The sequence below is a fragment of the Artibeus jamaicensis genome, unplaced genomic scaffold, assembly GCF_021234435.1.
Source record: "Artibeus jamaicensis isolate MK-2021 breed Jamaican fruit bat unplaced genomic scaffold, CSHL_Jam_final contig_465, whole genome shotgun sequence".
In the NCBI taxonomy this organism is placed as follows: Eukaryota; Metazoa; Chordata; class Mammalia; order Chiroptera; family Phyllostomidae; genus Artibeus; species Artibeus jamaicensis.
In genome coordinates, this window is record NW_026521843.1 from 16,781,361 (window position 1) to 16,799,631 (window position 18,271).

The 18,271-nt window shown below is 44.0% G+C and overlaps 1 protein-coding gene and 1 pseudogene across 1 annotated transcript in view; both read right to left on the reverse strand.

The window, feature by feature from the left end:
* The window catches only part of ALK (ALK receptor tyrosine kinase), a 634,712-nt gene extending 618,603 nt beyond the window's left edge, over positions 1-16,109 (reverse strand). The window contains exon 1 of the mRNA XM_037146752.2: positions 15,290-16,109. Coding sequence (XP_037002647.2) covers positions 15,290-15,974 — 685 coding nt within the window. The 5' untranslated portion in view covers positions 15,975-16,109. The remainder of the gene's footprint in view (positions 1-15,289) is intronic.
* On the reverse strand, positions 5,833-6,842 carry LOC119050423 (4-hydroxybenzoate polyprenyltransferase, mitochondrial-like; annotated as a pseudogene).
* Positions 16,110-18,271: the final 2,162 nt, after the last annotated feature.

Here is an 18,271-nt window from a genome sequence, read left to right on the forward strand (position 1 = left end):
GTTGTGACCTCCCTTCCCCTTTCTTCTTCTCAGGAAAATGAATCTGTTCTCAACAATTGAGCCACCAGGTCCAGTAACTAACTCCCACAGTCATGTCTTCTGCATGGGCCTCTCACCTGTGCCTGCTTCCATTCTTGTCTTCATGTGCACACGAGATGACCTGATCTTCAGATGGATGCCCACTAGACTGTATCATGTCTGCCCAGATCAGATCAGATCTCTGATCCAGAGTTCCCCAGAGATCTGGGGAACTCTCTTCCCAGATCCTCTTCCCAACTGTCTCCTTCATCAGTAACACCAACAGTCTTCAGGGTCCCCAGGCCAAAACTTTAGACCTCTGACTCCTTGCTTTTTGTTCTTCTTACATGAGGATATTTCTTGACCAAGCTCTGAGCTCCTGATGCCTAAGCCAGTGCAACAGCCTCTCAGAGGCCCAGTCCTACTACTTCTCTGAAGTCCAGGCTAAGACCCATGACAGATCTACATTCTCCAAAGACTCTGCAGTCTACGTGCAGTCAACATGCATCTCCCCTACTCAAAACTAAACAATTTCTGATTTTTCAGCATCATATAGAAATTCCTGACTCGCCCTACCTCTAACTCAAGAGTTTCTGATGCAACACCTTAACCTCTCTTCTCTGGCTAGTCTTACTTTTTTACACACCCACACACACAGTCAGAGTTTCCCCCTCTCTTTCTCTCCCTCCCTTCTCCTCTCTCTCTCTCTCTCTCCCTCCCTTCCTCCCTCCCTCTCATCACTAACCAATTGCTCCTCCTCTGAGCATTATTTTGTGCTATTGCTCCAACTTGGAGGGCCCTTCACACCTCTCTTTCCCAAGTCTAATTCTGTACTCCCCCATGACTCTATTCTCAAATCACCTCCTTCTGGAAGTTTTTTCCTAACTCACTTCTACCTCAATACCAAAAGAAAATCATCATTCTCAGTAGATATCCTTTGACCTGACTCTCTGCCAACAGGCAATAAGCTTATCCTTTCTAAAATTCCAGAGCTATAATTTCCTGTCTGAGAGGAACTTCACCCCTCCCATCAGGCACTGAAAAAGTAGAGCTCATCAGCCTTTAAGGGAATGGTTTTGGAGATCTGGAGGTATGGAATGAAACAGTCCCTAATCACCCAACCAAGAAGTGACCTCCCCAAGTCTCCACCGAACCACTATAACCACCTGCATCATTTATTCAGCATTCAAGTGCTGCATTTCACTGGAGTTATGTATTAGCATGCCTTGTCTGCCCTTTCTCCCCAGCTAGTATTACGAATTCCTCCTAGAAGAAAGAACTTGTATTTCATTCAACTTGGTAAGTATTCAGTGTAAAAAAAAATTAAACCAATACATAAACATTTTCTCAGGCAAAAGTCCAAATATATACACATACATATATATACATATGTACATACATATATATATATACACATACATACATATATATATGGAGAATTCCCTTGCCTAGTTTCTGTTTGATGAGCACCTTTCATACAGATCTATATGGTATACCTGCATATAGGCCAATATGACTGTGATTTCCAAGTTCATTATCTAGGCTCCCAGCAACGATGGAGTAACAAGCACAGGATTAGCCCTTCATAATAAATAACTATAAATTGAACAAATTTTTAAAAAATCTGTTGTCATTGGATAATTAGCAGCACAGAACTACAATCCCTTTGAGAAAGTAAATGTGGTAGACGCCGGCTCTGCTGTGATTTTCTGCCTGGAGGCAATTACCACCCCCTGACGCAGGAAGGATGGACTGGACCCAAATAGAGTACGGTGGTCTCCTTGCCCGGGGAGAACAGAGAATGGAATTTGGGGAGGCTGAAGCAGCTTGACTTTCCAGGGAACAAACCAGAAAAGGGACACAAATAAGAGAGGAAGGGGAGAGACTGACAGAGAGAGAGAGAGGGAGGGAGGGAGGGAGGGAGGGAGGGAGGGAGAGAATATAGGGAAACAAACCAAACAAAAAAAAAAACCCAAATAATAAAATGGTAGACAAAAACACATATTGATTATAGCATTAAATACTAGTGCTTAACAGATCAAGTAAAAGACAAAGATTATAAAATTAAGTTCTTAAGGGGGAGGGAGAAGAAAGTGAAGGGAGTACAAACAGTGGTGGAAGGAGACTTGACATGTGCTGGTGGACACAGGTACACCACACAGATGATGTGCTGTAGAACTGCACACCTGAAACCTACGTGACTTTATTAACCAATGTCACCCAAAAGTTCAACTAAACGAATAAATAAAACTGAATTTTTAAAAAATCACACAAGATCCAATTACATGTTTTCTATGATAAACTCACTTTAAATAAAGACATAAAGTAAAAGTATGAAATAAATATGCCAAATAAGCACTAATCAAAAAAAACCCTGAGTGGCAAAATTAATATCAAACTTCAAAATATGAATATCACCAGGGATGAAAAGAGATATTACACAATAATAAGTTAGTCAAATCATCAAGAGAAGACTCAATTCTAAATGTGCAGGCACCCAATAATTCAAAATACATGAAGGAAAATTTGACAGAATTACAAGGAAAAACAGTAAACACGAGACTTGGAGCCTTTAGCACTCCTCTATTGGTAATACACGTGACAGACAGGAAATCAGTAAGGACACAAAAGGCCTGTCCAACGTTATTAACCAAACTGACCTAATTGGCATTGATGGAACACTCCACTCAACAACAGCAGAAAATATGTTCTTTTCAAGTGTACACAAAACATTCAGCAAGATGGGCTGTACTCTGGGCCATAAAATAAACCTTAAACATTTGTAAATAACTGAAATCAAACTGAGTATGTTCTCAGATAATATCAGAATTAAACTAGGAATCAGTTAAGAGAAGGATTATTGGAAAATGCCCTAATATCCTGAACTAAAACACACATGAATAACCATGAGTCAAAGAGAAAGCCAAATGGAAAATTAGAAATTATTTTAATTGAATATAAATGAAATTCCATTACAACGTAATGAAATTTTTACAACGCAGCTAAAACAGTTATTAGGAGAAATTTTTGCATTACATGCTTATACTAGAAAAAGAAGGAAGGTGTTAAATTAATTATCTAAGCTTTCACCTTAAGAAAATAGAAACAAGAAGAGCAAATTAAACTCAAGCCAAACAAAATGAAAGATAATAAGAGCAGAAACCAATGAAATCAAAATTTTAAAAAAGAAGAAATTGGTATCATATAAAGCTGTTTTTAAAAAAAAAAAAACAATAAAACTGGTAAACCTTTAGCCAGAATTATCACAAAGAACAGGGAGAGATGATGTAAATTACCAGTATCAAGTACAAAAGAAGGAACATCACTATTGACCCTACAGACATAAAAAATAAGAAGAGTATATTACAAACAACTTAACCTGTATTAGTCCTACAACTTAGATGAAATGAACCAAATTCTTAAAGGACACAAACTACTACAGTTCACTTTAAAAGAAATAAATAATCTGAATAATCCTATAGTTGTTACAAAATAAATCCAATTGGAAATTTGAAACTTCCCAACAAAGACCATCTTAAGAGGCCAAGATGACTTCAGTGGCAAATTCTACTCAATAAAAATTCAAGAAAGAAAAAAATTACAATTCTCTTCCATGAAAATGAGAAAAGGGAGTACTTACCAACTCACTTTGTGAGCCTAGCATTACCCGGACCCTAAAACCTGTCAAAAAGCAAGACAAGAAAACTACAGACCAATAATACTTATGAATAGAAGATGCAGAAATCCTCAGTGAGATAGTAGTGAGCTGATTCACCAATGTATAAAAAGGATAATACATCATGACCACGTGGGGTCTATACTGGGAATGTACAGTTAATTCAGCATTTAAAAAATCAAACTCTAAAATTCATCCTATTCACAAAAAAGAAGAGAGAAAAATGATACGACCATCTCAATAGATGCTCACTGTGAGGGCAGCCAGACACTGTGCCACGAGATGGTCCGGCAGCCTTGCAGAGAGAACCACCTGCAGAACTGAGACCTCCCACAAGCGGCCAGGCACATGAGCAGGGCACGTTGTGAGCTGCCCTGCAGCCTCGGTCAGGCTTTAAGATGACTGTGGCTGGTATCCGACTGTGGTCTCGTGAGAGGCCACGCAAAGCTACCCAGTAAGCTGTCCCAGAATTCCTAACTCACAGGAACAATAAAAGAGAATACAGTATTACTGTTGTTGTTGCTTTGAGCCCCTAAGTTTTAGGCTGATTTCCTGTGCAATATTAGACAACCCATACAAAGAAAGATCCATTAAAACCATGAGACACTCCTAGACTTGTCCAATATGAAGGATTCCCATGGACGTGGTGCACAGATGTGGTAACTCTCACAAGTTACTGTGGGGAGTATAATGTGGTACAACTACTCAAAAAAAGCAGTTTTTCATTTCTTATAAAGTCAAACATACATTCACCATACAGCCTGGCAATTCCATAATAGATTTAAGAGAACTGACAACATACGTCTACAAATGATTTGTACACAAAATGCTGACAACAGCTTTATTCACGAGAGCCCCAGGTTGAAAACAGATGTCCATCCACAGATGAGCGGATTAAAAAAGTGTGGTATTTTCATACAGTGAAATACTATTCAGCAATAAAGAGAAATAAACTACTAATACACACAACACAAATAAAAGTATTTTCTAAATGAAAGAGGCAAGACACAAGAGTCTATGCTGTATGATTTACATGAACCTGCAAAACAGACAAAACTAATCTATTGCGATAGGAATCAAATCAAAAGTTGCCTAAAACAGGAAGTGTAGAGGGTTCACTGTGAAAATCGAGAAGGATCTTCTGGGGATCGTCGGAAACGTTCCACATCCTAACTGGAGTGGTGGGTGCACAGGTGCATGTTTATTACACAAATCAAGTGGTGTGCTTAAAATGGGTGCATTATATGTGAGTTATACTTCAACGGAACTGAAAATACCATCATATCATGTTGACCGTGGAACTGGAGCGCAGATTTTTGACACCAGGTCAGAATCATTCCACATGAAAATAACCGAATGTCCCCTCACTCCTCCCGCCCTCGTCTCCCCCGTCCTCGTCTCCCCCGTCCTCGTTTTGTCACTCTTTTGGTCTCTTTGTTTGTATCTATTCATCTCAGTGCGGAGATCATTCTTGCCTTCTACGTTCCTGGGTTGCCTCTCCTTTCACGTTCCTCTGTTCTCCACTTGTATCTCTGTTATTCTCGTCGTTTTTGTCTCTTTCTTAAATGTGGTTGTTTCTCTGACCATCTTTTTCTGTCTCCTCCACATCTTTTTCCTCTTTATTTTATATGGTTAGAGTAGGAAAATTTTTTTACTTACTTAAATTCTCCTAATATATATATATATATAAAACAGAATAGTTTTCTGAATTACATACAGCTTTCGGCAGTGAGTAAAGGTCATAATAAAGACCGATAAGCCCCAACTGTCTGTGGTAGCTTTTATTTTTCCCTAAAGACAGTCTATTTTTTTATAGACATTAATCTAGGGAAGATACATGTCAGGTTTCTTTTAAAGCCAAAACTCATACAATTCCCATAACTACAGGTGAGAATTATAATGAGCAGATCACATCAGCTTAAACACTCAAGGTCATCTCAAATCCTGAAGAGTCCCAGGTTCCTGTGACAGAGGAAAAAATTTTCTAGTAAATACTTGAACTTAAATCCAGGCAAATATGCTCTAAGTCTTCATCTCCAGATTCTTAACTCTTTCACATAGTGTAAGACTCTTATTCAAATCTAATTATGTAGCAACATGGCCTGAGAGCATTTTGTAAAAGTTTGATTTAAAAATTCCTAGGTAAACTCCATTTGCTCATTTTCTGTTCTACTATCTGTATTTTTCTTTGTTTCATCTGTCCTCTTTGCTTTCCACAAGAGCCCGAGGACAATCCCTGAAAGTACCACCAGTCCTATTGTTCGGTTGGAGGAAAATTTATCCCACCAATCCTCATGTCTGTGGATGTCTAGACTGTAAACCTGGTGAGTCACATGGGCTCCCGCAGCAGCCAGGACAGTGTAACAGGGCGTGGTCTGACCAGTGCTCACTCCCACCAGGCTCAGCACGCCCAGCATCACTGCACTGAAGCCACTAAGCCACTGCTTGCTGTTTTCACGAAACCTCAGTGCTGGGGACTTAACGCCAATCAAAGCATCATCTCCCTTGTCCTGGTGGGCTAGACAGTATCATATATTAGAGTCCACATAATTGTAGAAAAATAAACAGGTAGTCAGACAGATGGATCACAGGAACCCGTGACAGCATACCATCCAAGTAATGCTCCCCAATTAAAAGTGAACTCCAAGGCTAATTGAGGCCAGTACATAATTCCTTTCATTAGGGGGTAGATAATGACAGAAAGTAGGGGTGCTGCTCCAAGAGCTATCCTGTAGTAATTCAGACACAGGGGAACACCCAAGTGCCAGGGTCAGCTGTCCCCGGAGGAAAACAAGACTGAAAAATGGAAATGTCTCTAGCTGCTACTGGGTAATTTGTTCTTGTTATCTTTTATCAGAGTCCCATGCCAGTACCACATATCATTAATAGTAAAGCCTGCTCCACACATCCGAACGGCTCCAGTGCCAAAGAGGAACTAACATGTACCAAAATCTGGAAAACAACCCAGTTCAGCTGCCAAACCAATGCTCCAGGTACATGGCAACTAAAGCATCCAGGGTCCAGTGGGCCTGTCCAATGACAGAAGGCACAGGCAGGGCTGCAGAGGGCATGGTAAGAAGTCCCCAACTGCCTTGGCCTCTGGGCCAAGTGGAATCCAGCGAGGCCCGGGGAGCAGCCTTGGCCTCATCACAGCCCGAGGGCCTCATGCAAGCCCAGAGCTGCCCTAAGGCATGAGGTTTTCTCTCTTCTTTCATTTATCTGGATATAAGACCAAAGAGGTTTTGTTTGTTTGTTTGTTTGTTTGTTTGTTTATTGAATAGTTTATCTTTGTTGTTAATTTTGAAGGTGTGAAAATGTTCATATTTTATTAAAATTATTGCATTAAGTTTTAATAAAAGCACTTATTAAAAATTATTACATGTAATTTACTTGGTCCTTCATTATTACTTTTACCTCTCTGAGTTAATGATCTCACTCCTAAGTAAGTTCCCCTTCCCTGCTTCAGGAAGTTTCCGAAGTCTCCATTCTGGACATGAAGGGGAAAACAATATCATCAAGAACTGAGGGAAAACTAACAGTGTTGAACACCACCTGTGTGTCAGGGACTGCTACATGCTCATCCCATTTAATTAGCACAATAACCCTGGAAGACTGGTGTTATTTTTCTCACTTTACAAATAAGAACACTGAAGTTCAAAGACAAGAAAATAAAGAGCCTTGGGCCAGTAAATGGGGGCTCCAACCCCACATCTAAGACTTATGCTACCCATTATTGGAATAGACTCCTTTAGATTTACTTTTCCATAAATCTAATCCTTGGTAGGAAAATGGAAAAATAAATTGTGTTATATTCACATAAAGGACTACAACACCATAATTTGAAAAAAAAAAAAAAAAGAAAGAATACTGGTACACACAACAACACTGACGAAGCCCACAGAAGTATGTTGAGTAAAAGAAGCCTGAACAAGTGATACGGTTCCACTTACGTGAAGTTCAAAACCAAGCAGCACTAACTGATGACATGGAGATCAGAAGGATGTTACCTTGGGAACAAGGAGATACAGACTAGAAAATGACAGAAGGGAACTTTCTGAGATGCTAGAAATGCTGTGTATCTTTGTCTGAGCAGTGATTATATGGATTCTGCACATGTGAATTCTCATCAAACTGTACCCAGATTAATGCATTCAACGCAATTGAGTATATTTGTCATCCCTCATTTTTTAAAAAATCATTTTCTAATGTTAAAATGCAAGTTCTTATGTCCCACTACCAGAGACTCATTTCTAGAAAAGTCTGGAATTGAGAAAATTGACTCTAGTGGGGAAAAAAAAACCCTCACATTTTGAGAAACCTTGGAGAGGGGACACACAACCCCCTTTCAGGACTACTGAGCTGTTAACTGAACCCCAAGACCTGCCTCAAAGTCTGGGGCCTTTATACTGCTGCTCCTACAGCCAAGGGTTGGTTGAAACCATAGACTCTCAGTGCTTCTTATGATCTTGTATATTCTTTTCTCTACTGCCTTACATATTTGTGTGTGTGTGTGTGTGTGTGTGTGTGTGTGTGTGTAATCCAGACTGAAGCATTGCACATAAGTTATCCGATGTAATGCTCATAGAGATTCCATGAGGTAGTCAAGACAAGTTTTGTATTACCTCCTTTGGGGACCAAGACCCAGAGGCTCAACAAGAATAAGGGAGTTTCACAAGATTTCAAAGCAAATATAAAGCAAATATCATAAGAGAATCTAAATCTTCTGTCTCCTAATCTCATGTCTTCTCTGCCACAGAACACTCACTTCAATGATCTAGGCTGAGAGTGTGGAAAGGATCTCTAAAGTGGACCTGCCCGTGCCTACCCTCATGAACCACATGCCAGGGAAAACGGAATAAAAGATAAATAAGAGGAAAAGAAAACGATAGTCAATGGCTTCAATTTTCCTTTGGTTAGCTGCCCCCCTTTGGCCCTTTTCTTACTCCAGAGAATTCTGACCTCTGCGTGCACCTGCTGTCCCTAACCACAAAGGTAAGGGATGGGCGTATCCGCCCCCAGGGAGTTCTCCTTCTGTCCAGTCTGAACCCTCCCACTTTCTGGAATGCCTACATTATATCACCAAGGGATTCCGACAGTATTCCCCTGGGAAAAAACCCAAGCTCAAAACAGCCCAGCTGGAAAATCCATCACAAGACTGACTGAAGTAAAAAGAAGTTATGCTGAAAAATGTGGCTCAGCAAACACGGTTCTGGCATAGCTCCTACCTGATCACTACCTCACTGCCAGGCCGAAACCTCCTTTTAACTTCTCCTTCTTCACACCTGTGTGAAGAACAGCCAGTGTAAAAGAGCCAGGTCACCAATGGATTAAGAAACACTGGCCACCTTCGGGCCCAGAGGACACACAATGTCTCTAAGGAAGAAGGCATCCCTAGGGCTCCTGACAGCTTTGTTCACAGTTCTCTCCGTGTGACTCCTGGACACCTAAAATCATTCTCGCCAGTTCTCCCTATTCTTTGTCTACTTCCAAGCAGAGATGATGCTTCTTTGGGAGGCAATCACTCAGCTATGGCTCATAAAAAAAAACACCACCTATAAAATGCTGTGTGGATGCTGTTTCACAGCTCCTTTCAGGTTGCAGCACTTTCCTGAGGCAGCCTCCCACTCAGATCCTTGAGCCAGGTGTTCCCATGGAATCTCAAAGGTTTAACTGCTCTTAATGGGCTCATGTCCATTAACCAGTTGGTACTTCCCATCGCTCTTTCCTGCCTTCCACTTGACAATGAATGATGAGGCTAGGAGTGTAAGAAAAGGACACAGCTCCAGCTAATTACAACAAAGGAGTCTCCAGAGGCCAGTGGCCCGGCACTTATCTGGGCGTGGAGGGGCTTGAACTACATAGGTCACTCTCAGGGAGGACCCACTACCTGAAAACTACTCCTCTGTAATCCCTCTGTCTTCTTCTTCCTCGGTATTAGATTTCATACTTTTATAAAGTTAAGGCGTGGTTTCTTCCGTTAGACGAAAAAGAACTGGACTGTGAATATGAGGACACAAATTGATGAAAGTTAATGAAATACCACACCTCAATCCTCCTCAGCCACACTTCTGGGGAAGACAGGCCTCCCATAGCAAGGAAATAGGAACTTCCTCTCTGGTCACTCTCTCCATTTCCACCGGAGCCCACCTCTCATCTGTTAGGAATTACAAGTTAGTTGCATGGGAAACCCACAGTCTCACAAGTGCTGCTACCAGGGTTGCCACCTGCGGCCACAGACAGGGACTGCACAACTCCAGATGGCACCATTGGAATAGACCGAAATGTACATGCCACACCGGGTGCTGCTCCTCCCAGGGAAAGCCACGTGGTTCATATTGATGGGGTACATTATTATGTGTATTTTACTGGGTGAAGTTTTTATACATATCATCTAATTTAACCTCTATGACAACACCTTCAGACAGAAACTGTTCCCATTTTTTTTCTAATAATGAAACTGGGACTCAGATATTTTAAGAAACTTTTCTAAGTCATGGCTATGGAACACCAAATGTTTGTTTCATGGCTTTATAACAAAGATAAAATAAAGGTTTTCATTTATTTACATCTTGGTTGTTTATAATCTGTACCTTGGGATGATTCCCTTAGTGGAAAAAGCCCTCCTCTGGACAAAAGGAGGTCTGTGGTCCTAGTCAGTGCCTGGCACAGCACCCAGCATCTCATAACCTCTTGGTACATAAATTACAAGTTTCCAGGTCTACCACTTTCTACCTGTATAACTTGGGAAAAGTGTTATCAAACATCTAGATTTCAGTTACTCCATTTAAAAAGAAAACAATTACTTGCCCTGCCTACTGCAGGATTGGTAAACATAATAAATGTGAAAATGCTTTATAAATTGTAAAGTCCCATAACAGGACATTAATAATGATCATAAAGGCTAAAGGTCTCCTAGGAAGTCAAGCTGGGCAAATTCCCATGAAGTGAATTTATCAAGCAATAATCCACAGAGTGGCAAGGGACTGCAACTTCTGCTGATCCAATTCTCCCTCCCTTTTCCCTGCAGGCTAGTCCCTCCTGACCTTCAGCAGATAAACTTCCTTATAAAGATTCATTTTTACTAATGATAACACTTTCCTCCTGACACACAAACCCCTTATGAGTTTTCCTCCTCCTTTTCCTTTTTGTACATTTGTGAAAGGATCAATTGGATTTAGATGAACTTCTTCTTTCAAACAGCCACGTATACTCCCGGCATTGCAAAGGGTGTTCAGGTGGCCAGTGTGAAACCACCAAGTCTAGAACTGAGCTCATCTTCTCCAGACGCGGGCACCTTCTGCCCTGCCCGATGACTTAGTGATGCGCACACCCACAGGTGCAGCTAAACGCTTTGCTCAGCGTGCCTCCCCACACCGGACATACAAACAACGCCCTAGAGAAATACTCTGCGTTTAATCTGGGGGCAGAGAAGAATAAACCCAGTAATTTCAAAATACTTTTTTCATTAACAACCTTCTTGTAAACACTTCCTACCAACTTCAAGATACATATGCAATTATTTTCCTTTTCCCCTGGAAACACCAATACTGAAAGGCTCTCAAGAGTTATATCCCAAGATGTCTAATCACTGTGTTGTACCCCTGAAACTAATAGAATATTGCACGTCGACTATAATTGAAAATTAAAAAAATAAAAATTAAGAAATAAAACAGAAAATAAAGTTGTATCCCAAAGGATCCTGATTCCTGACACTGTTCGCCATCCCAGCTCTCCTGTCTATTACGGCTTCTCAACATCTGAAAGCATAGAACTGATTAATTATGAACTCCATGGCTTGTCTGACCCACATCTCACCTGACTCTTTGCTCCCTTGGAATTCTAGTCCCTCGTAAGGGAGTATCAATTTCAGAAAATAAGGTGTCCCTGATACCCAAGCTGAAGTTTCCTTCTGAAAGCATCATTCTGTTACTTCCATGGCCACTCCCCCCCCTTTGCTGCCCCTCTCCCTCTTCAGAGATCTATAGGTTGCTACCATACCTTCCTCTTCAGCACCACTCGGCCCAGCCATATCTATTTAATTCTTTTCATCTTTCATCACAAATCGGTCCCTTCAACTCTTAAATCAGCTCTCTGGTCTTCTCTGAACTAGTTCCATCTCTCCCGATTCGCTTCCAACAACTGATATCCCTTCTGAGAGCTCCAATTTCCTCTGTCTTCCTTCACTCTCTTTGTCCTCTCCGGAAATGAAATGGGAAGGGACTGATAGATGTGTGAGGTCAAGAGTCAGGTGTATTAGATTGCACACATCTACTTTAAATTGCTCAGGCCTCTCCACAGTACACATAAAGCCCCTAGTCATGTATCCCCTTTCCTGGAGTGGGAAGAAGGGGAGTACTTACCAGGAAATAGGCCCTCCTACCCCACCACAAGTCATCTTGCAGATGCAAGATGTAAAAACATCTACAAATCAGGCTACAGAGTGCAGCTGTGAGCAATGTGGTAGCCTCCAGGCAGACCTCTTTCTGAGGTCTGGGCTGATGGAGCACTACCATCAGTACAGTCCCAGCAATTGTCTACCTCTTCTCAACGAATGGATGCTCTGGGGACCCACCTCTGACTTTGAAGTACTGATCCCATTTGTGAGATCAAAGAAATCCACACAGAAAAAACATTAGCATGTCATGTGTTATAAGGCATCACAGAAATCCTTCTGTCCTCTCAGACAACCCAAACCACAATCAATACGAAGATACTGCTTTGTCCTGACAGGGTATTTTATCCCATCCCTAGTCATGATCCCACTTAGATTCAGGAAGCTATTTTCAGTCAGACAAATGGGCTACTCTAGCTCCCTTATCATAGGGGTGGCAGGACACCCATCCTCTCCTCTTCCCTCCCCACAGACAACCTCATCATTCTGCCCCTCAAAACCAGACCACCAGTCATTTGGGCAGAAGCAGGGAGACATAAACTGAGTTGTGCCTATTTTCCCTTTTTATACTTGAAGATTCTATGTCACAGAGGAGTTAAATGTCTCTTCTATAAATCACGGCCTATATAAAATGAATAAACTCCTCTCCTCAAACATGATAAATAGTAAAATCAATCCAAGCGTGAAAACCTAAGCTTAAATCTTCATGTGAGAAAATGAACAAAACCACAATGATATATGTTGCCCCAAACATGAAACATGATATAGCAGGATGTGTCCACTCGCTCCATGGAGAGGTCTTTCGTGGGGACTGTATCTGAATGAGGCTGCGAGGCAGTGGTAAGAGCTTAGTCCTGCATGGCCAGCTGCCTAACTGAAGACAGCATATGCTTTGGAGCTGGAGAGTGCAACCTGTTCCAAGTGTGATCACCACAAGGCCCAAAGTGCTTTTCAATAAGCTGTCTGTCTCCCTAGAGGTCATGGGGAACTCATCCAGTTATACTTAGTGTCTTATTTGGTTCTATCAATTATCATTTGATCCCAATCCTGCTGAAAAATGCTTGGCCAAAATTTCTAGCTTTTTAATGGCAGAATCCTGGCTCTTTCTGAAACCAGCATTGCTAGATGTGTCAAATGATGCATACGGGCTTGGTCCAGCTGCCAAACAGACTGCACTGCTGAGGGAGGACTTGGGATGCTCGCAGTGCTTCCCCACTCTCAGTATCAGAGCAGTTCTTGAAGCTCTGTGAAACCTCCCACTCATCAGCTTCATCTCTTATCTGAGGCTCAACTACAATACATTCTTCAAACGCATTAAGCATGGGACTCTTCAGAGACACCCTCTAATAACTTCATGCAACCTGCCTGTTTATAATAGGCAAGTTCGGGGCTGCAGAAAGAACCCATTTTGCCTGTCACCAACATCTAACAAAAACTGATCTAGACTGCTAGGGCCTATGGTCATTTAGAAGAGATGATGGGAAAGCTCTAGAAATGCTCATGGACTTGAAAGTGGAGGGAAAAAATCCACATTCCCAGAGAAGTCATTTTTATATCCATTACAAAAACATTAGGCACTAAAAGAGAATGTTGTATGTATAAACCATAGAAGCCACGATTACATTAAAACACAGCTGTTCTTTACAAAAGTATTTGTGGTGAGACAACAATATTGGTCTCCTATCTCAGTTCACAGAAGGCAGACCCTGCCTTTTACTGTGCATTAATATATATTCCAGCACTGAGCACTAAGGGGTCACTTTAGATGTCAGTGCCACTGATGTTAATGCTAAAATATGCATCCAGACTCTGTTTTTGCTTGGGGACCACATACCCATATGCTTACTGCACGATGACTCAGGAGCCTCAGCTTCTGAATATCCCTGCTGCATGAGAGCACTGGGTATATGTGGGGAGCATGTGTGTGTGTGTGTGTTGGGACAAGCATGGGAGATACTTGTACCTCTACAGTGGGTTTTTTTCATGCTTTTCATCCAATTAATACTAGACATTAGTAACCAGTGGAGCATAAGAATTTCATTTATTTCTGAAGATAAGAATGACATAAAAGATGCTGGGTTTGCTCAAAGGAATTGGTGTGGGCTTTTTAAAGGCATGGTTTCCTTTCTGTGCTTTCTCATTCATTTACACCATATATTTTATTCACCAGTCCTTCCCCAGTGGTCTTACAAGAGAAATAGCCTTTCAAAACCACCTGGTTATCTAGTCAAAAGATACTATGGGAAGAGAAAGAAGTAAGTGCCTATACACACACACACACACACACACACACACACACACACAACTCAGTGAATATGGGAAGCAAATGAGAGAGTAAATGAAACAGAAACCTCATTTCAGGAGTCTCCAGCAGAGAGAACCGCAGTGAAACAGGCCTGCCAGAGACAGTCCTCCAGCGCTGCTGCTGCAGACATTCAAGATAAGAGTTGGAGAAAAGGGGGCAGGGGAAGAAGCCGAAATCAACCATTCTCTCCCTGACTCCACAGTGACTCCTCAAAGGAAGACAATCTTGGCAACTTTACTCCCTCTCTTCACATCTCCCTCCTGTGCCCTGTCCCGTAGTTCCTCTGGCACTGTCCCAGCAACATCTGAGAGGAATAACAAGAGTTTAAAAGTAGAGAGCAGACTGGGCTTGGGGTAGGGTGAATGAATGAAGAAGAGGCAATCCCTGGGTAACCCAACATTTGAAGGAAACAGCTGGGTGGAGTTCAATGTGACGAGGAATTCTATATTCCCTGAGAAAGTGTACAGCATTACCCAAACTTGTGGTGGACAGGAAGAGGAACTAGAGGAAGGGAAGATGGGCAATAGTTTTGAGATCTAAAACTAAACTTGAACCACAGAAATAATAGAGGTATTTCAACTGCCACACAAGACTCCAAAGAAGGGCATCCAGTTTGGGCTGGGACCCTGTGTAAGTTGGGAGGAGGCATTCTGCCAAGAGCAGAAAACTTTTCTCCCAATATGGTTGCTGAAGAGGAAGGAAGACCCTTGGGGAATGACTGCCTTCATGGAGAAAATAAGAAAATACGGTCTAACTGGGGGGAAAGGTTTGCAGAAGGAGAAAAGGGGGCTAAAAACCAGAGACTGGGGTTTTGGAAAAGGGAGTTAGTTGACAATGGTTGCAAATTGATGTCTAAAAAAAAAACAAATCCCGACAAGCTAAGGCGGAAGCTGCTCACCCCAGGTCCCAAAGATCTGGAAGAAAAGGCGGGGCTGGGAGGCACGGATCGCAGCTGACAGCTTTCCCTCTCTGCCTACTTCCGATGCCTTCTTCTCAGGCATCAGGCGGATCCTCAGCCGACCCTCGCCGTGGCGAATCCACCAGCTGAACAGCTCACTAAGGTTGAACTGGAGCAGCCCTGCAGTCGCCTCCTCTGGGGGCCCAACGCAGCCCTCAAGGATAGCCTCCTCTCCCAACTCTAGCACCAGCTGCTTGGCCCGTCGGAGCTTGCGAACTGAGCCGCCCTTCAGCACCCTGGACAGCGTCTGTGCTGGATCTGGTGAGCTGGTGCCCCCTGTCCAGGAGACTCCCGGTGGTGGCCCCACCAGCCTAAGCAATGGGGCGCAATCTAGAGCCAGCGAGCCGCGCGCCTCCGGCCGGCCATCCCTTGCCTGCGAGGGGGAAGGCGGCGGCAGGAGCAGCTCCCGAGCATAGACACGGAAGAGCGAGGGCACCACAAAGTCCACCGCCAGGCTCTTCCTCTGCAGGCGTGAGTAGCTAAGCGGCTCTCGGGGCTGCAGCGCTGGCCCAGCTGCCGGTGAGCCCACGCGCTGGCCGGTCCCAGTCCCGGTCTCGGTCCCAGGGCCCAAGGCTGCTGCTGAATACAGAGGCGGCAGCAGCCATAGGAGTCCTATGGCTGCCATCCCGCCACAGAAAGGTTATTTATAATGTGCTCCCGGCTCTCCCGAATCCAGCCTTGCCCTTCGCTCCCAAATGGGTAGTGGTTCCAAACAGTCTTTGGTCACCAACAGCTCAGCTCCTTCCACCTGACCGCTGGAGAACTGTTCGCGCACTCGACTGATTCTCTCGCTTTCCTCCAACAGCAAGGAGGCCAGCGGGAGTCTCAATGAAGCGGAGCTGGAAGCTCAGGGGCGTGTCAGGAGACGCTGAGGAGGAGCACTGGGCTCAGCAGCTGGGACCCAGTGCCTCCGGTGCGCCGCGCTCCAGTCTGTAACTCGCTCGCCGTGCTCTTGCTCCGAACAAGAAGAACTACTAAGGTTGTAGGGAGGTGGCAATTGGGTGCCGTCCTCTCCTGTCCCCTGTGGCCTGAGCTGTGGTTTGTCCGCTGCTCTGGATCGGCCTCCAATCCTCCACAACTTTTCGGCTGGAAACGGTGCCCCTAGCTGTTGTCTGCTGTTCTGGACGGTCGCTGCACTCCCTTCAGCTCCTTCGAGCTTCTCACCCCTTCTTCAGGAGGTAAGCGGTGGCGAGGGCAGGACTGCTTCACGAGAACCTTCCTGTGACCCTCTGCTGCGGGAATTCTTCGGATTGCACCGCTTGCTAAACTTCTGGATTGGATCGAGCCGAGCCCCAGCACTGTGAAAGGAAGGCTTAGGCGCAAGTTTGCTGTAGCGTCCTCGCTCTCCTCCAGTCTCTTAAGAGTTCTCAGGAACCACCGAGGCAGCCCCAGCGGCAGCAGCGGAGTGAAAGCATTCAGGGCAGGAGAGCCCGAAATTTTGCTGCCCTGTCCTCACGCATCGGCAGCCCTCACGGCTTCGGGTAGGCTGGCCGGAGGGCTGCCACAAGGTGCCGCAGTGCCCTGCTACCCTCTAGACAGCGGCGGCAGGAAGTGCCAGATGCTACCGCCGCTGCCGTCCCCTGGAGCCGCCAGATCGCATCTGCCTGGGCGCCCGCCACTCGCTGCTAGCTGGCAGAGCCGCGAGCGCGCGCCTCGTGGGGGCGGGGACTCGGCGGGGGTGGTACTCCAAAGCCGACTCCTACCACAGCCAAACCCACGCAGGCCTGCCCCGCCCCTCTCGCATCTGCCAACCAATGGTGCGGCTATGTCGGCTCCTATGCAAATCTGCAGAGGCCTCGGCATTCATTGAGAAAAGCACAGAGCCTGTCCCGCCCTCCCTCCACCACTCCCCCTTCTCCTTCCTTCCTCCTCTACCAGATTCCCTGCCCTATTTCTCTGCAGTGTGAACCAGAGCTTGTTTTAGATAAATGGGAGGATGGAAGAGGCCTTTGCAATCAAGCACTCTCCCTAATTATGCATTTAAGAAATTAAATGGGTCCGATTTGGGGAAAATCAGGTTCTGGAATAAAACTGGAGGCTAGGATTAGGAAGACAGGGATAAGAAGGGGCTGGGCCACATTGCCAAATCCGAGAAAAGCTTGGATTAGGACCCTGAGAAACTCTTCTCTGACTCTTCTATTATTTGAACGCATTTCTGGGAACCTTGCGGTCTTCCATCTACAAAGGGAAAGTTGGCAGGGCTGTGGATGGGAAGTGGCAGTGATATCGCAGTTCTGCTACAATAAATGTAACAGAATAAATGTAGTTTTCAGGCCTGGCCTCCCCGCTGCGTTTTCTCAGAATAGTACTTGCATGTGTCACCTCCTTCAGTCTCCACAAGGTAAATATTTTAAATTCCAGTTTTAAAGATTAGGAATTCAGTTACATTAATCTTAATTGATTTTCTGTGGATCACATAGTCATACATGGCTCCCAAGCTCACATAGTCATACTCATGTGCACCTAACCACTGCTCTACCTTACCACCAGACCCAACTTTGAGTGACAGGTCAAGAAGATCTAGAGGTGACTTAGCTGGAAGGAATAATGATCTGATACTCTTCCTCACAATCTTGAGAGTTCAGAACCACTGGCCATTTTTTTTACTCACCTGCACCTCTGGTTTCTCTTTCCCTTCATCTCTCTCCCAGCTGCCTACTCAGAACTCAGATAATGGCTGTGCTTATAACAAGTGATTCACTAGAACCAGAGACAAAACTACAACCTTCAGTTGACACAAATTGATCTGTGTTCCTTCCTCTTAAAGCTCAATTGTCAGATCTTGTGCTAACTGTAGGAGTTAAAAATAAGGCAAGATCCTCCCTTCAGGAGCCCAATAGCTGCCAGGTAGCAGAGGAGTTTCCTTGTGGAGTCAGAGCCATGTTCAATTGAATTTCCCTCACTGAGCCTCAAAAGGTTGCA